At 40.2% G+C, this 22518-nt stretch overlaps 2 protein-coding genes across 4 annotated transcripts in view; one reads left to right on the top strand and one right to left on the bottom strand.

Annotated features, from left to right (window-relative positions):
- Positions 1–333: 333 nt before the first annotated feature.
- Positions 334–6426, bottom strand: LOC307039565 (fatty acyl-CoA hydrolase precursor, medium chain-like). 3 transcript variants are annotated; one of them, XM_079681733.1, is made up of 14 exons: positions 6330–6426; positions 5388–5579; positions 3939–4131; positions 3712–3853; positions 3326–3459; positions 3044–3197; positions 2833–2937; positions 2644–2742; positions 2371–2514; positions 2171–2248; positions 1936–2083; positions 1688–1837; positions 1535–1607; positions 334–1451 (listed from the first exon to the last, which is right to left on the bottom strand). In XM_079681733.1, the coding sequence occupies exons 2-14, from the start codon at positions 5461–5463 to the stop codon at positions 1265–1267; spliced, it is 1683 nt and encodes a 560-aa protein (XP_079537859.1). In that variant the 5' UTR covers positions 5464–5579; positions 6330–6426; the 3' UTR covers positions 334–1264. The 3 variants fall into 3 exon arrangements, with proteins under 3 accessions (XP_079537859.1, XP_079537860.1, XP_079537858.1); XM_079681734.1 differs by having other exon boundaries at positions 6343–6360; XM_079681732.1 differs by having other exon boundaries at positions 5388–6383.
- Positions 6427–10776: 4350 nt separating this feature from the next.
- Positions 10777–22518, top strand: part of banp (BTG3 associated nuclear protein) — a 38258-nt gene continuing 26516 nt past the window's right edge. Inside the window, exons 1-8 of the mRNA XM_079682007.1 lie at positions 10777–11229; positions 12836–12914; positions 13327–13436; positions 13536–13735; positions 14008–14097; positions 14292–14464; positions 15389–15628; positions 17597–17755. Of these exons, the coding sequence (XP_079538133.1) occupies positions 12845–12914; positions 13327–13436; positions 13536–13735; positions 14008–14097; positions 14292–14464; positions 15389–15628; positions 17597–17755 (1042 nt within the window). The 5' untranslated portion in view covers positions 10777–11229; positions 12836–12844. The remainder of the gene's footprint in view (positions 11230–12835; positions 12915–13326; positions 13437–13535; positions 13736–14007; positions 14098–14291; positions 14465–15388; positions 15629–17596; positions 17756–22518) is intronic.

Here is a 22518-nt window from a genome sequence, read left to right as displayed (position 1 = left end):
CTAGGCTTATACACACTTACTGTATCTAAAACTGTCATTTTAACCTTGCATGAGTATAAGTACAGAAATGTTGTTTACACTACAGTGCAATGTCTCACACAAGCCACAGATGGCGCTCTCACATAACTGAATCCATAGAATCACTATTGCACCTTTAATGTGATATTTGGTATGACCTTGCAAAAGAAAGGCGATGAACTCTGCTCTAATGTTATTTTATGTCTTGCCACATTTTTTATTCACAAGAATCGAATCCTGAAGTCATCCCCCAAACTGATTGTTTTCTTAAATGAGTTTCAATGGTACCTGAAATCCTTAAAAATACAAAAAGGATCCAAAGCTCAATGTTTATTTCATATTCTGAAACAATTCCCCACTGATCCGAACTGAAACAGAACCTTACATATCTCCTTGTATTATGTATTTTATTTCTGTCTTGTTTGTTGTTGTATTTGTCCTTTTTTTTTTACCCCTTTTATGAACATTACACTGTGAGCACTTTGAACAGTTTTATAGATGTTAACATTGTTTCTCCTAACAATCTTTTTGCACTAATTGAATGTATGAGAAGAGTGCAATGCTTGCAACATTCCAAAACATTTTGTAAAATAAAAAACACAAATAAAAGTTTGAAAAAAATGTGATTAGTTTACACAGCTGACTTAGCATACTTATTGCATAATGCTTCACCTCTCATGAACTCCCTGCATATCGTAATAATCAACTGTCTTTTCAACCACTAGAAGTAGAACAATAAAACCGTTCTTGCAACATGATTATCCAAATCCAAAACGTTTATACTGAAAGAGAACTCCTGTAACTTTCAAATTGACTCAACACTGTAGTTCTCAGTGCTCCAAATGCTCTGCAGTAGCACATGACCCACAATATTTAGGCATGTAGTTATAATGTTTTTTCTTTTAATATATTTATGTACTGGGTTGAGAAGCCAAAAAAGTCTTACAATAACATAATCACAACGTACATCTTTTCCCAGAACTCGGTTTAGCGACTCCATATGTATAATAAACAGGTAATCAATTTGATTCCCATATTATAACAATATACATTTGAATCACATAGTGCCCCCTGATTGTTCACATGAAACATACTGGTACATGATGAGGATTTAACTCAGGAATGTGTAGTTTCAAATCCCAGATGAGTCTTGTTAGTCTTGTCTTTTAATTTTTATTGTATGCCATGTCTTTTTATGCCACTGCAACACAAACATTTCCCAAATTGAGAGGTGCCGGAGACTGTTCTACAGCTTGTTGCGCTCCATCTTCTCTTTGTGTTGTCGGATCTTTTCTGGGAGAGTCTGAGTCAGGAAGACAAACCGCTTCTCCCTTAGGTGCTGGCCAGCTACCTGCTCCTTTAAATCAATTGACAAGTATTCTTCTCCTGTGCCGTACTTTGGCCAGTGGGCCAGCCCCTCCCCATTAGGAGACCTTAACAAACACACACAATCACAGTTATAAAAACAGTCTTATCTCCATGTGTGTATTATCTTGTAACAAAGGTAAATTCCTACCCTGTGCGAGCAAAGTTGCTCCAGTAGCTCATCATTTTTCTGCTAAGCTGTTCCTCCTCCTCAGTGCATGGCTCTAAAATTGGGATAATCTGTTAAAACACTTTGGAGATCTCTGGTGATCTATTACAATTGTGATTTATATATTTCACTTACCGGGTAATGTGACATTGGTAGTTGAAAAGCACAATCCGAGAACTGTAAAGATCTCATCTCCGTGGTCACTCCCAACAAAGCTTGGCCTTCTTGACTTCAGGCTTTGTGGAGGATACTGGTACTCATACAGGTATACATCAGCACCTGCATCTATTAATAAAGGATTGGACATGAGATATTTAGTTTTTAAAAATGTATGGCAAGAAATATTTAACAATGGTTCCTCAAAATATTTGCATGATAAATACCTCTGTGGGCAATAGCGGTCTTAATGGCAGGAATGTTAAAAATCATATCCCCTAACAGCTCGGTGAACCCGTCTCTATTTTTCACACGATCTTCACCCGTTCCAATATATTCCTCCAACACTAACTCTCTAAGAATTGCATCTTCGGGCTGGAAAAAATGAACAAAACATCTATCAAAGATGTTTCAACATGATGTATATTGTAACATTGTAATGTCCAGAACAGTCTGTCTTACATTAGGGAAGAAGAGGAACAGAGAGTTCATCAAATGCTCCTTATCCATCCCCTCTGTCCAGTTTGGAGGAGCAAAAGACTTAGGGAAGACAATTCACATTTTAGATAAGCACAGAGACAACACATTAGCATGTTTTCATGGGCAATTGTTAAGCTCTTCAGTCACATAAACATCAGTGCTAATTTAGCAATTGCACTTACACCAGCAAGCATCCAGCCCCCTTCATCATTATTAATGCCGGTCATGAATGGTAAGGTAAGAAGTTCATGTGTACGGAACAGCTCGTCCACTGTTTTTCTCAGGAAGTGTCCATCAACATTTACAGAGATTCTCAAGGTTTGATCCTTAAGAAAAAAATTGTAAAAGTAAAAGTTGAGATAAATACTTAAAACATCGTAATCTAGCAGAATATTCCTATTAAAAATAAATCCTACTAAATTAAATCTATATATTGTTTGCATTCAATATCTCACCTCTCCCAAAGCCTCAATAGTTTTTACGTCGACGCTTCTCATGCAATCAGCGATCTTCTGTGTGCTTTCGAGGCTACAGCCAGACATATTTGCCACCATCTGAGGAGATATATGTGGGATACATATTAACGACTTAGGAAAAGAAATGTGTTGTGCACTGAAGAATGTTTACACACACTTATAATTAACCTGTGCTACTGGTAGAGGATCATTTGCAACAAGAAGATTCATTCCAGCAGTGCCACTCTCAGCAATGGCATGATGGAAGAGGCCATCAGACAACGGTGAGAGGAGCTGTTGATTCAAGGAACAAAGAAAATGTAAGGTTCTGATGACAGAAGTAACTTTGAAGTGATTGTGATGTCGTTTTTGTTGTATTCAACTGCAGATTGATACTTACCAGTAGAGATACGCTCACTCCGCCAGCAGACTCCCCAAATATTGTAACTACATCTGGGTTTCCTCCAAAGCTGTGAATGTGCTGCTGGATCCACCTCAGAGCTTCTACCTGGTCCAGCATGCCAAAGTTCCCAGACATGTGCTCATCTCCAGTGCTGGAAAGGCATACAATTATATGGTTCACCACCTAGTAAAAGTACTTTTTCACATCAAATCCAAAGTAGTGAGATATTATTTTAGTATGGTAATTCTAACTCTTCTTAGTGATTTGAGTGGTTTTAACCTGAGAAAGCCCAGAAGTCCCAAACGGTACTGGATCAGAACTACGACCATATCCTGGTAAGCAGCCAGGACAGAGCCATCATACGTGGAAGCTGACCCCATAGCAAACCCTCCACCATGAATCCAGACCATGACCTGGTAAGGTAATGTAAGCCCTTAAACTTTTCAACAAGCAATGAAGGCACGTTCTTACTTAGATTCTCGATAAACCACATTAACAAAGACTTTAATATGACTAAATAACATAGATTGTGACATCAATCCCTTTGGGGTATGGTTTAAAAAAAAAAAAACTACATTGTCACTCAGTATGGATTATTCAAAAGGAATCCTTATCCAAACCTGAACAAATTAACTGGGTATCACTCACAACATGGAGCAACTTACTGGAAACTTGGCATCGGGAGTTCTGTCGGCAGGAGTGTAAATGTTGAGGTAAAGGCAGTCCTCTGAAATGTCTGGCAAATCCACGACCATGCCACCAAGTTTTTCCAACAGATCTAAGGTTAACTTTTTATATTGAACACACCTGAAAATGAAACAAGATTTTCAGTGAGTATTGATTATCACTTTAAAGGAAGGTATGAAACACCTGTAGCATGTGGAGGCCTTACATGGGTGGCTGCTTGGTGGCGTCTCTCACTCCTTCCCATCTCTCCACAGGCTGGGGGGCAGCCAGTCTCAGAGCAGGGCCCACAGGTGGTTTTGCAAATGGGATACCCAGGTAGGCATGGACCCCATTCTCCTGCCCCTTGACACTCAGAGTCTGACCTCTCAGGCTTCCCAGCTTTGTGTGGACTTCAGGTGCTGTGAGGATATTAGGACTGACTCAGAATCTCAATGTATTGCAATGTATCAGTGTAACTTACCTGGAAAAATAGCATGTGTTACAGCTAAGTAGCACATATATTTCCATCATGTAGGCAACATGTGTTCATTGGCTGGTTCTAGATTATGTTGGAACAAATAAATGGTAAAGTTTTAGATAATACAACAACTCTCCAATTGATTTCAGCCATGTTGAGCCCTATGGGTGACGTCACAGACACTACGTCTATTTATATACAGTCCAAGATAAGATAAGATGGTACTTTTTTGATCCCAATTTGGGAAATTGTTTTTGTTGCAGCAGGGGTGTCAAACTCAAGGTCCGGGGAACAAATCCGGCCTGTGACTTCATTTTCTGTGGCCACACAAGAGCTTGCAAAGAATATAATATGTTTATTATACGGTTACATGATGATTTAATGAAGCACGTTGCCCATAAACTACATGTCCCACAATGCATCTCAAATTTGACTTTTTTCTTCTAAATATGCCTTTTTCTTAGAATGTGCCCTTTTCTCAGAATTTGATCTTTTTTTTAAATGTCACTTCCTTTTTTGAAAATGTCAATTCTGTTTGACTTTTTTTCCAGCTTTTCCTTTGAAATCATTTTGTGACATTCTCACTGAAGAGACTTGCAATTATTTGCCCCATACTTCTGCTTTCAGACGTAGTTAATGATGAAGTTATTACCCTATCCAATAATACTCCAATGCAGAGGCAATAATGTAATATAATACATTATGTTATACATATATTTATAGTAACATAAGTTAAAACCGGCCCTTTGAGTGCAGCCAGAATGCTGATGTGGCCCGCGATTAAATTGAGTTTGACACCCCTGGTCTACAGTCTTTAATCTTCTTTGAAATGCTGTTTGTATAACTAAATCAAAAATATAACTCACTTGGCAACAATTAGTTGAATATCATCTTATTACATGAAGACAGCAAAAAAAAGATATATTAACTACAGCATGAACTCTTATCCTAATTTGCTCTTTGGCAGAGATGTTTCACCTTTGGACATAGGCACGATCGTCAGTGGCTGAAAGGTCAACTCGATTGAGGCGTAATAAAATGCAAACAGGTAGCTTCCAGCCATAGACCTTTTAAAAAGACATTTAAAGAAAATCAACTTCTCCATACGTGCTATCTAGACTAGCTTGCAGCCAGATTTGCATACAAGTGTTGCCACGGATTTATCGTGCAAAGAAATATGTAAACTACTTCACTTACCATGTGGATCTGCAGCAACAAAGAGGAATAATACAGACGTCAGAAAGAAGAACGTTTGTTTTCCACGGAACGTCATGGTGGTGGTGTCTGCGGCTCACACTGCTTGGCTCTGCCAGCGGGAAGGACTGGAAATGAAACCTCAAAAGAAGCCGTTTCAACTTTGACCAGGGGAATCCTGCACTTCTTCTTAACCTATTACGTGTAGTACAAGACTGCGGTCAACTCAGCCGTCTCTCGCATTTGCTTGGTCAAATGAGCAGCTCTTCCTTTTTGAGTGCGCGATTAATAGCGTCTTTACGGTAATCGCCGAGAAGCGGCACTGAGTAAAATCTTTTTTTACCATAAATTCTTAAAAACAACTGACACTGTTTGACTCAGTCCTAGTTTGACTGCTGCCAACAATAAAATGAAGTACTTTTAATAATAGTAATACTCTCTCTCAAAGTCCGCTCCTGAGAACAAAATCATGCCACTTCTGCTATATTTGAGGAGAGATAAAATGATTTTTTGGAATAAGTTATACATCAAATTGATACTGTTGGACTCAGTACTACTTGGACTACTACCAGAAGTGCAAACAAGTGCAATCAAGTACTTTTACTGTGTACTTTTTGAGTAATCCCCTGTCAAACTCCGCTCCAGAGTACAATAATGCATGTTTTCTGCAATCTTTGATGAGAGATAAAAATATTTTTTGCAATAAGTTCTTAATACAATTGGTAGGCCTACTGTTGGACTCAGTATTTCTAGACTACTAACAAGATTTTTTGCAATAAGTTCTTAGTGAAATTGCCAGGATTCGGGAAAGATCCCGGAAAAAGGTAGGACCCAAATGCAGACTAAAAGGTAAACAAGGTCTATAAACAAAAAGCGAGCTTTATTCAAAAGCCGATGACAAAAAACATGACATGAACACAACGGTAGCACAAGGAAGAAGCGTACCCGAAAAACTGACCGTGACTGAGGAAGACAGGAAAAACAAACAAACAATGAACCGACATGAAGCACAAGGGAATACAAGACTAAATACAAAGAAGGGTAATCACAGGACAAGACACAGCTGGGCAGGGGAGGCAGAAACACAAGGGCAACAGGTGAACACAATCAGACAATCAGACACAGGAGGGCAAACACAGAGGCCGTGAGTGATTCTCAATCGCGAGGATGCTGGCTTGGTAGTCGCGTACTTCCAAGTCACTTCCTTCAGAAACGAAGCAAGTATACTTCCAAGCCACGGCTTTGGAAAACGAAGAAGAATGGAACAGGCTAACAAGTGTGCCACTCTCTAATGGTTTCATAAACTGTATCGAAAATAAATACCTCACGATGTCTATCTACCTAGATTGAGAAACGGCCTCAGAGACAGGAATCAACAGACAAGACAGGGGCCGTTTCTCAATCGCGAGGAAACTGGCTTCCAAGCCAATATTTCAAGGATACTACGTCATCGAGTGCCGCCGAAGGACTGTTCCAATCTCCAGCATACTTGGAATTCCACCGAGGCCGTGTCCTTGGTTTGGGGGTAATTTCGAGGCTGCACATGGGTAGACTTCGCGTCCTTCAAATCCCCACAATGCTTTGCGCACGGACCAATTTCCCCAAATCTGTGGCGGAAAATGTAAGGCGGGGCCTCTCATATGGCGCACACCTGCACACTTGCTAGCCTGTTCCACTCTTCGTTTTCCGAATGCCAGGAAGGATTCTTGTCTAGCTTCTGAAGGAAGTGACTCGGAAGACATGTGCTACCAAGCAAGCATCCTCGCGATTTAGAAACGGCCAGGGGGTGAACACTTTTTTTTTTTAAAACAGGAAACCAGAGACAGACAAAACACAACACAGACAGACCGTGACATAAATTGATACGGTTGGACTCAGTACTACTTGGACTACTACCACAAGTACAATCAAGCAGTGGCGTAGCTGTGGGTGGGCCCGGGTGGGCCTGGGCCCACCCACATGCACGTCTGGCCCACCCACAGCCAATCAGCGCTTCATAGCGCAGAGCCGGGAAGCCCAGAAGGAAGTGCCACAAACTGCAGTTCATCTAGTGGCCGACAGGAGATGGATGCAGAAAGGAGCAATTCCCTTAGACCCCCATGTTAAAATGCCCAACTTTACAGCAGAAATAAACATGTTTCTAGCCTGGATCCAATAAAACTTATTCTGGATATAGTTAGATTCCACCTTCATGACAATGGAACAGGGAGTGCATTTTTTTACCGTGAGTTTTTATAGTAAGTAAAGTAACTTTTGCCGTGAGTGAATGAAAGTATTATTTCTTCTTGAAGTCTGCAGTTTAGCGTGTACACATTTGCTGAATATGAAAACACTCAGTGTGTGCATGTGCAACTGTCAAGGATAAACAACCTGTGGCCACCGATACATATATATATATATATATATATATATATATGCAAGGGTGTAACTTTGGTTTGAGAAGTGGGGGGGACACAAAACGGGGGGTCCTCCGCAATGAAACATTGTTCTCGATTTAATTCCATTTCCTGCCTTTCTACACATATATATTAGGCACTATGGTGTTAACTAATCCAAGAAAAACGTGAAGTGTGTATAATGAGTGTGCAAACTTATCTATCCATGAACCTGTTTTATTTGTGATGACCTCACATCCTATAGAGGGGTCCGGGGGCATGCACCCCCGGTAAGATTTGTTTCATTAAATTGAAGTTAAAGGCATCAATCTGGTGCACAAATTAAGAGATTTATGGATACAGCTCTCAACACTCATATGAAACAGACCTTTATATATTTCAATACTCCAAAAACTATTAAAATATTCTCACAACCAATAACACATCATTGATATACTCCTCTCTCCTATCTTTATCTTACCTAGTCTGCATTCTTTCTTTTTATTTATGCATATTTTACTAATCACTTCCCTTTCAAACTGTGTTTTTAATTCTTTACTGACATTGGAATTACTTTTGAACTTATTTTGAACAACTATATTAAATAGATGGAAATATTTGTTTCGACCAAACCGTTTGAGACCCACTGAGATAACTAAAGTTTACAATAACTCAGAGTCCTTTACCTCCCTGAGCTGATGTTATCTCAGCCTCTCAGTCCGACAGGAGAGGACTCTCCCTCTCCTTATTGTTGAAACAGCTTCTAATCTAATCTCCGAGATAGCACCAGATGCTAACAACAACCCCCGTAACTCTCTCTCTCTCTCTCCCTGTCTCTCTCTGTCTCTCTCTTTCACACAAAATGCGCTCCTGCCACACACACACACACACACACACACACACACACACACACACACACACACACACACACACACACACACACACACACACACACACACACACACACACACACACACACACACACAATAAGGCCATGTATATATGTCATATGTATTATTGCTACACAAACATTACATTGCAGTTGTAGTATCGCCAACTCCGTTTCTAATATGCAAAAAGACAGCAAGATGCATCTTTTAGATCTTTCCAGACGAGAGATCTCTCTCCACCGTCTGTGTGCGAGGGGGCGGGGCAGTTTAAACACACGCTCTGCTACATGCATGCAACACACACACACACACACACACACACACACACACACACACACACACACACACACACACACACACACACACACACGCACGCACGCACGCACGCACGCACACACACACACACACACACACACACACACACACACACACACACACACACACAGGTGTGTGGTTAAACTATAGCCGTGTCGATGTGGACAATGCTCGTTACCAAAAGTGCAATAAGAGTTTAGCATGTAAGGGCGGTAACACAAGCAATTTGTCAAAACATCTTGCAAAAGTGCATCACATTCAGACGGAGGAATGCACCGGGTTCGACTGTCTTCTAGCAGCTCTGTAGCCCCATCCACGACTAACGTTTCCACGTCAGGTGTTATGTATGCTAGCAGCAACACACGGAGTTAACTACATTATACAAACATGGGTTAATGATTAGAGGTAACTGAGTTATTTATTTTGTTAAAGTTTCAGCTATTCTGTTTACAATTCTGTCATCAGATTATTTAATACGATTTGTTAAAACATTGTTGTTTCTTTTGATTTGAAATATTATGTATTTAATTTAAATAAAAAGCAATGTTAGTTTTGTTCACAATTTGTTTAGTAAGTTTACCTTATTTTTTCTCCAAAAGAACAGATAAAAGTACCGTTAAAAGGACCGGATCGGTAAGCGCTATCGATAAAAGTTAAAACCTTAACGATACCCATCCCTGTCAGTTTTACACACATTCTGAGGCCGCCGTGCCTATGTTTTTATTTTCACTGCTAATTTATGCTTATGTTCTATTAGTGCATTAAAAAATCATTAAAATCATTAATGAAGTTTCAGCTCAGACCCCACGCTTAATATGTCTCCCCCTGGCCCACCTTTCTCCAGGCCCACCCACACAATAATTCTTGGCTACGCCACTGCAATCAAGTACTTTTACTTTGTACTTTTTGAGTAATCCTTTGTCAAACTCCCCTCCTGAGTAGTTCAAGTAGTAGCCTACTGAGTCCAACAGTATCAATTTCATGTAGAACTTATTGCAAAAAATCCTTTTATCTCTCATCAAAGATAGCAGAAAACATGCATTATTGTACTCAGGGGTGGAGTTTGACAAAAGATTACTCAAAAAGTACACAGTAAAAGTACTTGATTGTACTTGTGGTAGTAGTCTAACAAGTACTGAGTCCAACAGTACCAATTGTATTAAGAGCTTATGGCTAGAAATCATTTTATCCCTCATCAAATATAGCAAATACATGAATTATTTCACTCGGAGGGGAGTTTGACAGAGTATTACTCAAAAAGTACACAGTAAAAGTACTTGATTGTACTTGGTAGTAGTCCAAGTAGTACTGAGTCCAACAGTACCAATTGTATTAAGAAGTTAGTTGAAAGCAGAATACATTAATTAGAGGGAGGCGTGTGGCGCAGTTGATAGAGCCTTGGTGTTGGGATCAGGGGGTCCCTAGTCACTATCACCCTGAACTGAAATGAGTCTTTGATACTGGACAGTTTTTATTTTATTCTTATCTGAAAACAGAGGGATTATAGCCAATATCTGAGACTTCAAAGGTATTTTATTTTGAAACTGTATATCAGAATGTCCTGATTTTTTCTGAGTGACTAGATGGGGTGTCCTGCTATCACCCTGGAGTGAGATGAGTCTTTGATACTGGACAGTTTTTGTTTTATTCTCATCTAAATACAGAGGGATGATAGCTCTCATATATGATGCAGTGTTTCCAGGACTCTACCGTAATACATAGGATATTCGCGCACCGCAATATCACGTGCGGGCTGGCTTGACTAGGTTTTCCCGAGTGGAGGCTGGCTTGACCGCAGTCACATGTCGCTGCTGTTGAAAGATGATATCATTTACAGTACAATAGTTATAATGATGTGCACGTCTCTAAAAAGTTTTCAAAAATAAAACTGCCACCGTTTGATAAAGTAGGGTAGGCTACGCGCTTTTCTCTTTTTGTGCAGTGTAACTTTAGATGGCGAGCGTGTCCAGAGATTAAAATCGGCACGATTTCTGTCGAAAGCATATTTTTAAACAATCAAATATCTTAACAGCATAAACCATATCAATGCCACATTTCCTACTGGAACACAGAAACGTATAAGTAACGTTAGTTAAATGTCATATGAGCTGCAGCGGCTCACAGCTCTCTGGCTCCGCTGTGAATGAGCGAGGAACTAAGGAACTGCCCATGTGAGGAACAAACGGAGCGAGGGCCCATCTCTCGCGAGGAACGACGCCGTTATCGGAATCTCTACAAACAACACGAGAATTCATCATTCACACGGTAATATAACCCAATCTTACACGGTACATGTGTTGTGTGCCAGCAAGAAGCCGACTCAAAATCATAGTTAATTGTTATTTCTTCAAACAGTTTACCATTCTTGTGGTACATTTTAGCGGCCTGTAGGCCTTACTAGCAAGCTAACCACCACGCTAGCTTGGACTCATTTGCAATGCTTCGGCTTTAACGTTAGCATGCAAGCTTGCAAATCAGATTTTGTAGTTGTGCTAATTTAGCTAACAATAGCTTGTATGTGTTTCTGCTCAGGCTAGCTAGTTAGCTTGACTTAATGCAAAGTTGCATGTCTTGCCGATATGCTGAAGTAATAACGTTAGCCAGCATACATCCGATGACATTATATAAAAGCCATCTTACACGTCAATTTATATATTCTGGTTTGTTTTATTTCACTCACTTCACATTGTCAACATACCCCCGCCCAGTTAGCTAGCCGCTATACTAGTTAGCTTACAAGGAAGTAATGTAAGCTGCTAACAATCCAACATTGTTAACTTAGTCAGGCCAGCAACACCTGATCCTTGCATTTTTATAGTTTGCTATCTAACGTGAGAGAAGCAGGGTTTTTCCAGAACAGCTGTAGCCCACACTGACCTCCCATAGCTACCAGAGTTTGCTGAAGCTAACATCGGCTGTTAATAAAATGCTCTTGGACTAGGCTGTTTCATGTCATTTGTGCTTGATATGAAATGATAATACATATGAAAACGACATTGCACTTGAATATCTATATTGTATTTCAATGTGCCCATACATGTAAAGAGGAATCCAGGAGAAGGCGGGCATATCATGTCACTCGCGTTACTGTAACTCGTGTTGGTCTCTGGACATATGTGGATGCTGTAAACGTGTAAAAATAAATGCATTTTTGTTCAGAGTTTAAGTGATTGAGTATGAATTCATCCCTTCATTTCCCCACAAACCATAAGGCAAAGGGAATTATCATTGTAAGTGTGTTATTCCCCAGATTATTTAATAAGGTCACTACCATGGCATATAACTGTATGAAGTTGTTTGAGTCTTTTTGGAGGTGGTGGTGAATATTGTTTACATACATGTATCTTATGATGTGGACCTAAATGTACCTCTACTCACGTTAGAGCTGTTATTTTAACTTGAATATTATCATAGCCAAAATAACTTCACAACAACTATATTTTCCTCATGTCGAAAATGTTGAAGAAAACATAAATGTAATCATTCAAACTCATGGTTACCATTTTTTCAACATCAGTTATTGACGTTGACGATGTATAATGTTACATCCATTAACTCGGACCAAAGCTCAATTAACTCTCAAAAATCATAGTACACTTAAATACAGAGAAATGACAGAGAATTGCTAAAGACTAGTCCTGTAAGAAACACTTTCCTTTAAAAAAACCTGAATTGTCCAAACAAGTGAAATTCAGTGAATGAATTCTATGAGATTGGTTCAGTCCTTTCACAAACAAAATACATAATATGTGCATAGTCATCAGTAATGCAGACCCAGCTGAAAGATAGTCTGCTTTATAGTAGCATTTCAGTGAGTAAATAGTTTTCTGTCTTGGTAACTTAACCAAGTTTTCCTGTTATCTAATTTCAGCTGTGAACAATGTCTGAACAAGAGTTGGAGGAAATTGTGCAAATAACAGTGGAGGATTTTAACCAGGATGACCGGACAGGTAAGAGTCTTGTGAAACAATATTAAACGTATCTATTTAGTGTATAGGGAATTGATGAATGTTTAAATTCTCTATACATTTGACCAGATATTGTTAAGTTACTTATTGGGCAAATGCAGCACAATCAAACATGGACATTTAATCGGTAATATTTTACAAATTCTCAAGTAATTGACGTTCTTGTGTGACATCTTGCTTGATGCTTAGCGTTTACTGTACAACTATGTTATTCAAAAGTTGCATAATGAACATTTTATTTTAGTTTGGGACTCGGTATCATCAGACACTAAAGTTTTGTGCCTTTTTAATTGGAGCGTAAGCAAAGCTTACATCTAGGCATCCCATAGTGAAATCGAACAATGCAGCTGTCATTTGTTATTTTGAGAGTGTCTTTATATTTGATTCATGTCAGACCTACTGGACAATCATGAAGACGACGAAGAAAAGCCTCAGAAGAAAAAGAGGAAATTAAGCAACAGCCAAGAGAATAACAACAATAACCAAGACATATCTCTTATTAAGGTACCAACTCTGTCCAAAGCTTATATTTTTTATATATTTAAAAGTATATGATTTGTGAATTGAATAACATACACAGCATGTTCTTATTTGTGATTCCAGAACCTGTTGGACTCTTTCACTGCATCAATCAGCCAGCGACTTGAGGGAATTGAATCAAAGTTATACTCTCTGGATGCTACGTGCAAAGCCCTTGGACGCAAACTGGACAGCATGGTGCCATGTGCAAAGAGTCCTATCCAGGTTCCTATGGTGGCAGGGTCTCCGCAGGGGGCCACTCAAACTTGGAACAAAGTGAGATGGTAAGATACAAGTCTTTACATCCGAGTGCATTTCGCAAAAATTGAACATTGTCTTCATTCAGGCTTAGAGTGCAGGAAAGATGGTGATGAATTACAATTGTGAGGCTTTTGTTGGTGTCAGCTTCTATCATGCAAAAATAATTTTCATTTGAGTCATCTTACAAAGCTGCATTGTGATTGCAGGAGCCAGCAGAACCAAATGAGCTAAACCTTGTTAAAGTGCAATGCATGCCGACATCATCTAACTGCTACCTTTTGATTTTCTCCTTCAGCGTTGTACCACAAACAAATGTGATAGTGAGCAGTGAACACCCAAAGGGCACTATGCAAGAAGAAACACCTCTGGAGAATCTGCTCAGCAAGTGAGTGGCTCACATTCACACAATATGCTTTGTATGAACTAAGGTCAGAAATGTGTAAAGCCTTCCCAACAAAGTGCATTTCCCACCAGGCAATCAAGGACTTTATAGTATCTGAATGACTTAAACCAGGTGGTTGCTGCAGTGATCTGTCTGTTTGTGAGACCTACTGATTTCAAATGTGTGCTTCTCTACAGCACGGTGGCCAGGAAGCGTCACAACACAATCCTTGTAAAGGTCCCGGGGCCAGATGATAGTCAGGAAGAACAAGACAGCGGCTCAGAGGCCAGTGACACTGTTTCAAATGGTGGCCATTCCAGCAATGCGCAAAATGGCCAAAATGTCACACTCATCACGCTCAACTCAGAAGGTATGACTTAGCCGCACATTTAACATGTATGTTATTACTCTTGTTCCCTTTTGGTAATTCGATACAAACGAGCCCATTGGCTCAAATGCATAGCTGTTAGTTAACCTTTAACTGCGGCTTGGTTATCACATATTGAATCATGCTTTACGAGCTGGTACTGCATCTTCCATCACGTACCTCACAGGTGATTGTTGGACCATCTAGGCCCAATGAAATGAACATTGATTGTTTTGTAATCATGTAATGTTTTTTCTTACGTGGCAACCCTTTCAGATGGTGTCCATATGGGAAGGCAAGCAGTGTTGATGAGTCATATTCACACCCTGTGGTTCTGACTGTGTTGATCTATGTGATTGGTCACTCTTTTTTTCATTAGCTTTGCTCAGTAATTCCTGCTGAGCCAGAAATTTCTGAATGGGAAAACCTAAATTAAGTCCACATTGTTTTGAACTGTGTTGCTATTAGTTGTGATTGTTTGGTTGGGTATTTTCAGCGGACTAGGGAAGTTCCTGGTTGTCTTCAAAGGCAAACTATTAATCATTTATTTGCAGCTGTGGGTTACCATGATAAAACTGTTAGTCAGCATTAGCTAGACGGTACCATATGGTGTTCAAAACAGTGTGTTCCCTTCTTTGTTTGTGTGTTTTTGTGTGTGGTGGATTTAACTTTTAACATACGCAGTGATCAAACAGCCAAACCACGCATTCAGCTTTAAATGATCTTTGATAATAACACAGTTGTGACTCCTCTAATTCCATTTACTGCCACATGGGAGTGCTATTGTCTAACATGAATTATCGTATAGGCTCTGCTATATAACTAGGTGTAGTATTTTGTCAATAAGGGAAACCTGCTACCAGTATTTAACAGGCCACATGTTTTCTGAAAGAGAGCTGTTTGAACTGTTCCCTCTCCTGTTCTTAGATGATTACCCAGTGGGCACCTGGTTGGGAGACGAGAACAACCCCGAGATGCGAGTTCGTTGTCCGGTGTCTACAGCTGATATGCTCCATATCACCACAAACTGTCGCACAGCGGAAAAAATGGCGCTGACACTGTTGGACTACCTGTTCCACCGGGAAGTCCAGGCCATGTCCAACCTGTCTGGCCAGGGCAAACACGGCAAGAAGCAGCTGGACCCGCTCATGATCTATGGCATTCGATGTGAGTTCTTCTCTAACCATCTGGTATTAACAAGTATCAATTTTATGCAGCCTGCTTCACTTTGTGATAGATTGACAAAGTAGAGCTGGACCTGGCAATCACTCCATGATAAGCAGGTTCATAAAAAGGACTGTCTTTATATGTACAGTAGGATGGCAAAATGACCATTCAGTAACCTCCAAGGTGGCATCTAGTCACCAGTGTTTTTATTACACACGTTCAGCGTAGTTTAATTTATACTAATACATCTGACTCAGCTGCGGTTTTAATCCTTGCCCCTAACAGCAATAAATGAACTCTCTGAGACCTTCCCACATTTCATCTTCGTTCCATTATAAAGCGGCACCGAATTTATCACAGAAATAGACTGCAGTCTGTATTCCCAAGGCGGGTTACAACAACATGCATTCATCCTTGCACATGCATTAATGGGCAACACATTTTATAACATACCAGACTGTAAATGACAAGCACATGTCTGCTAGAAAGATCCTAATGGAGTCCCCCTCAATTCAGTGAACGCTTTGATTCCTGATGAAACACAGTCAGGGCTATGATGATAGACAGACAGATATTTATTAAAGTCTTTTGGCTATGCACTATTTTTATTCGTCCCACATTGCAGTGTGAAGATGGGCTGAGATAGCTTTAGCCTTTCCTTCAGAGTAGCTTGTGCCCTCTGCAGGAGGATTTAATAAAAATCCCCCATGGCATACATAGAGGTATGCAGAGGCTGGAGCTGGGCCAGGTGACTTTTGGGTGACTCATTCTTGAGGAAAAAAAGGAATGAGGGCGCAAGGGCCATGCCTGCCTGTACAGGACCCTTCAGTTGTTTTAAGGGCTTCCATACACTGCCATCCTAATATCCATAGCAACCCCACAGCAATCCCTCTGTCTTGTTTTCCCTCAGGCTGAAGCTTGGTAGTTAATTTATGGAAAAGTGAACTGTCAATGCGCTCACCCCTTTTTAAACTGTTAATACCACTGAGGTAGACAAACACTTAATGCAGCTGCATCCATTCTCACCTCCTCATATCTCCATTGAGGCAAGTAAGGACTGTCACAGTGCTGTGTTAACACTGTATGTCAAGAGTAAGTGGAGCAGAAGTAAACAGGACCAGGACAGTTTCTTCCTTCAGTTTTCATAAAAATCACAGTCAAAATTTGAATTGACAAATTCTAACAAGTGTTGCACCTGCTTTGACTTTCTAACAGCAATTGCGGCATTACACCAATGTGGTAGCACTTCATCATAATCAGCATTTTGAACAGGGAAAGATCATGGAAAATACCCACATCAAAAGGTGTGTGAGAGTTGAGTACTTTAAATACAATCTATTTTTAATTGCTTCAAAACAAAACGGGAGGAAATCAACCTTTTTGAAATAAATAATTTCCCTTTTTTAGAATCAAACAATTAAAAAATATCTTTACTGTTTAAGTATTTGGTGTCATACTCTCTCAGTCTCAAAAATAGTCTGTTGCTTTCTTTAGCTGTGACAGTTGGAATTCAATCTCAATGTTTTGCATCCCTCAAGTAGCTTGCAAACATGATGGCAAGCTACATAAATGGTTGTATGACAAGTTCCAACCTTCAGATTTAATGGTGAGACATCTAAACATTTCAGCAGACAATTCAGCCTGTGATATTATTTCCTGTGAATTATCCTGACTGCTATAAGCTGTTCTGCTGATATTACCTTCAAGTTCAGGTGATGGCAGGGACATGAACATGTACAGTCCAGTTTGCCTGCTTACTCTAGTAAAGCTCATTTAGTTTCCTGTACTACTGAAACCGAAAGGAGGAGGCAAATGAATGGAAGGTGCATTGCTGGGGGAAAAGGGCAAATCCATAACACAGAAATGTGCAAATGAGAAAGTTGTAATGCACCCATTTACAAACAAGCCAACACTATTTATTTATGTATACAGTATAGGATGACCTTTGATCTCTTTGTGTCCCAACAGGCCATTTGTTCCACAAATTTGGCATCACAGAATCAGACTGGTACCGCATCAAGCAGAGCATCGACTCAAAGTGTCGCACCGCCTGGAGACGCAAGCAGCGCGGCCAGAGTCTTGCTGTCAAGAGCTTCTCCAAACGCACGCCTCGGAGTTCAGCCTCAGGTAAAGCACAGATATTATCAGAGGGCTTGTCATTCTGTGCAGAATCACAACTGCACATGCTGTAGGATGTCAACTTGTTGTGTGTGTATACAGGGTGTCCGCGGGGTCTTAAAAAGTAATTAAAGTTGATAAATAAATTTAGCGAAGATTAAGGCTATTAAAAAGTATTAAATGGCATTTTCCAAGGTATTAAGAAGGTCCACAGCAACGACAACATTAAACACCCTTTAATTTACTGAAATGACATGTCGGGAAACCCCCCAAGGCGGCCCCATGCATAGCGCGCCGTAAAATACTGCTTATTATTTTAAGTTTTCGTTGCCTTGCTCCGCTCTGTGGGGGGGGGACTAAACGACTACGGTAACGGGTCCCAAGGTGGGTAGACCGGCATACGCAACGCTCTGGGGGTCCAACGGCTCCGTGTGTAAGCCCTATATGATCATTTTCTGATAACGATGAAATAGCCCGCCTCCCTCTTCCCGCGTCTCCTGCTGCTGCTGGGCTGTCAGAAGAGGGGGAGGAAAAGAGAGGCCGGCACCGTTTATTAAATATTATTATATTATTATACAGAGACCAAAGTCGTTATCAATTTGTTTGAAAGCTCAATAAATAACAAAGAAGACCTCTGACCGGCACTTTTCTAATTTTGTACGGAAGATTTAAACTTTAACGGACTTGTTGACCGGCGGAATTTTTTTTTGACGGAAACCCTGCCGCACGGTCCACTCGTTCCTTGGAAGAGGCGGAGAGGTGTGTTTTTTTCATCTGCTGTGGACTACCGGAGAGATATACAGCAGGAGAACACGCCGTCCACCGCGGAGAATAAACCGAAGGGCAACCATGGCAACCATGCTCCAGGGTCTTCTTCACTGCTTTTGGTGTATTTCGGGCGGCAGCAGCGCCACTTACAGGCCTCGTTTCCAGCATTTCCAGCGGTCTTGTGTGAATGGAGACGTTAATGAATCGAATGCGTGTGAACGGAAGCCTTTTTTGCGCTTGCGTATGCGTTTTACCGTATGCGTCCTTGTGGGGCCGGGGTCTAAGCCAAACTATATCCGGTCACAGAGATCTGCTATTTTTTAAAGTAAAGTCAACAAATATCGACCCTAAATATAGTCTATATTAAGAATGAGAAAAGTCATAACATACAGGACTGTCTCAGAAAATTAGAATATTGTGATAAAGTTCTTTATTTTCTGTAATGCAATTAAAAAAAAAAAAAAAAAAAAAATGTCATACATTCTGGATTCATTACAAATCAACTGAAATATTGCAAGCCTTTTATTATTTTAATATTGCTGATTATGGCATACAGCTTAAGAAAACTCAAATATCCTATCTCTAAATATTAGAATATCATGAAAAAGTATACTAGTAGGGTGTTCAACGAATCACTTGAATCGTCTAATTAACTCGAAACACCTGCAAGGGTTTCCTGAGCCTTGAAAAACACTCAGCTTGGTTCAGTAAACTAAATCACAAGTATGGGGAAGACTGCTGATCTGACTGCTGTCCAGAGGACCGTCATTGACACCCTCCATCAGGAGGGTAAGACACAAAAAGAAATTTCTCAAAGAGCAAGCTGTTCACAGAGTACAGTTTCAAAGCACATCCACAAAAAGTCTGTTGGAAGGGGGAAATGTGGCAGGAAACGCTGCACAACCAAGAGAGATGACCGCAGCCTTAACAGCATTGTGAAGAAGAGTCGCTTCCAGAATTTGGGGGAGCTTCAAAGACAGTGGACTGAAGCTGGAGTCCAGGTATCAAAAGTCACTGTTCACAGACGTGTCCGGGAAATGGGCTACAATAGCCGTATTCCCATGGTCAAGCCACTTCTGAACTCAAGACAACGGAAGAGGCGTCTGACTTGGGCTAAGGAAAAGAAGCACTGGACAGTTGCACAGTGGTCCAAAGTCCTCTTTTCAGACGAAAGCAAGTTTTGTATTTCATTTGGAAGTCAAGGCGCCAGAGTCTGGAGAAAGGCTGGAGAGGAGCAAAATCCAAGTTGCTTGAAATCCAGTGTGAAGTTCCCACAGTCAGCGATGGTTTGGGGAGCCATGTCAGCTGCTGGTGTTGGTTCACTGTGTTTCATCAAGCCCAGAGTAAATGCAGCTGTGTACCAAGAGATTTTAGAGCACTACATGCTTCCGTCTGCTGAAAAGCTCTATGGAGATGAGGAATTCATTTTCCAGCATGATCTGGCACCTGCCCACAGTGCCAAAACCACCAGTAACTGGTGTACTGACCATGGCATTACTGTCCTCGATTGGCCTGCAAATTCCCCTGACCTGAACCCCATAGAGAATATGTGGGGTATTGTGAAGAAGAAGCTGAAAGACACCAGACCCAACAATGCTAATGAGCTAAAGGCCACTATTGAAGCATCCTGGGCATCCATAACACCTCAGCAATGCCACAGGCTGATTGCCTCCATGCCACGCCTAATTGATGCAGTAATCCGTGCAAAAGGATTCCCAACCAAGTACTGAGTGCATTAATGGACATTTTCAAATGTTTGATTGTGTTTTGCTGTTATAAATCTTTTTTTTTTACTTGGTCTGAGGAACTATTCTAATATTTAGAGATAGGATTTTTGAGTTTTCTTAAGCTGTATGCCATAATCAGCAATATTAAAATAATAAAAGGCTTGCAATATTTCAGTTGATTTGTAATGAATCCAGAATGTATGACATTTTTGTTTTTTTAATTGCATTACAGAAAATAAAGAACTTTATCACAATATTCTAATTTTCTGAGACAGTCCTGTATACATGCTTTTTTGTAAACATATGACAAATGTGTGAGGGTGATGACGTCAGAGCATCGTCCTATGTGCCAGGGCTTAGCCCCGGACAGCCCCATCCCAATTTAACCCCTGGGTATTTGAGAGGGAGCTCCTTTATGGCATTACCCCACTGAAGCTCACCAAAGTTTAACATATTTCATAGTTCAAAGTTTTGTCAATTGTTTTGTTTATTGGTCAAATACTGGTTTCTAATGGTTTCTGAGGAGTTTTACTGGAATGAAAGAGCACAGAGTACAGAAGCAAAAAAGCAGCATACTGCATTAAACCTGACCTTCACAGAGAGGTTGAAGTTCATGTGGAGAGGAGGCTTCAGTAGTCTGTCTGCACTCTGTTTAGTTTTGCTATCTTACAATCAATATAGTAAATGTGAGGTAAAGTGTGTCGCCAATGTAACCGGTTAGAACTCAAAGTTGCGATGAGGTCTTAAAATGTATGGAAAGGGTCTTAAAAAAGGTCTTAAAAGGTATTAAATTTGACTTCAGGATTCCTGCATATACCCTGGTATATGTGTGTTTGTGTAGTTCTTCATATGTAGATGCGTTGTTGAAACGTAATAACAATAGCAATTCCCCACCCCACGTACCCCACTGCATTAATACTAGGACAACTGATTTTCTAACTACTCGAACTACTAAATCTGCTTTAAGTTTGGATTATTTGACGGAGAGTGCAGCAATATGAAAGAGACAAACGCCAACAGTCAACCCAGGATGTATGGCAAATCACGAAATACAGATATTAAGTTAATGATAAGATGAGCAATCAAGTATATGACTGGAATACATTTCATCAAGATCACTAGATCATATTAATAAAAATATCCCATTTCAAGAAAAACCAAAGCTTCAACTTCTTGTGAAATATTTGGGAGAGGGCACAATAACATTCTATGATCTGTATGTTCTTAAAAAAAACAAACACCTACTTGGCTCCACTCTCATAAGTCTTTATTGAGTGATTATGTTGCAATGTTTCAGCGACTGTTTTCTAATCAAATAAGGTTTAAAATTCAACTAGTGACCCAAAAAGAGACATCTGCTATTATTTATTTCTATTCCTCATCGGCCAGTGACACCCTCATTGGTTTTTAGTTTGGAATTTGTTTCAGTGGTGGAGCATGTTTCATTACTTGATTCTATACTTTCATCTGACAAATTTGAAGTGGTGCTCAGCCAGTTTGAAAGGAATGTTTTTTAGTTTTCTCTATTAAGGATAGCCACCAATGAATAGTCATTTTTACTAAGCATCGTAGAGACTTAGCATTACACTTGTCCAAATAAATAGGGTGCAGATTCTGAGTTGCTCAATATTTGCATTACCAGTGAACTACAGAGATTCGTACATGCTACCCTTTATCATAAATTGGCTGTTTTTATTCACTAAAAGACAAATGATTCCCAATAAAAGTCCACTTTTCTCTTTGTGCCCGTTATAACTGTGTAAATAGTCAACAAACACAGGAAGCTTGAAACTGAATACAGATGGTTGTAATCTGCACACAAAGCCTGCTGTCCTTCCATCCCTGCGAGCCATCACCTCTCACCTCTGACCAGCAAGAAATAAGACTGCAGGGGAAACCCAAATATCCTGTGAGCGCACACTAGGGGTGGATTGTCAGCCCTTCCTTTTCAGGCCACACACACCCCAGAGTGTACACCAAAATAGTAGTTCAGATGTTGCATGCACAAACATGCTAAAACGCACACCAAACAATCATTTCTTATTAAATCCGATTACATGTTAATGGACCGGAAAGAGGTAATGCTCCTGCTTTTTAAAACCATTACTTATCAGTGAACCCGCAAGAAGCACTCAGACCAAAACTGTAGTTTTCACAAGCCACCTGGCTTTAGCTTCCTCGTCTGGCAAACCAAAGCACTGATGATTATTTACATAACAGTTCATAGCAGTAATAACGAAAGATGGAAGACAGCCTTCCTTTTTAAAGCAAAACAGA

This window comes from Notothenia rossii (assembly GCF_949606895.1).
Source record: "Notothenia rossii genome assembly, chromosome: 5".
Classification (NCBI taxonomy): Eukaryota; Metazoa; Chordata; class Actinopteri; order Perciformes; family Nototheniidae; genus Notothenia; species Notothenia rossii.
Note: the sequence above shows the minus strand (reverse complement) of the source record. Positions and strands in the feature narration are given on the sequence as shown.

Excerpts from the sequence above, each read along its gene's own strand:
- LOC307039565 (XM_079681733.1), bottom strand. The coding sequence starts at position 5,463 with ATGACGTTCCGTGGAAAACAAACGTTCTTCTTTCTGACGTCTGTATTA. Across the intron at positions 3,198-3,325 it reads GGACTTCTGGGCTTTCTCAG|CACTGGAGATGAGCACATGT; the intron begins GTTAAAACCACT and ends ATGCCTTTCCAG. Across the intron at positions 2,743-2,832 it reads ATCCTCTACCAGTAGCACAG|ATGGTGGCAAATATGTCTGG; the intron begins GTTAATTATAAG and ends ATATCTCCTCAG.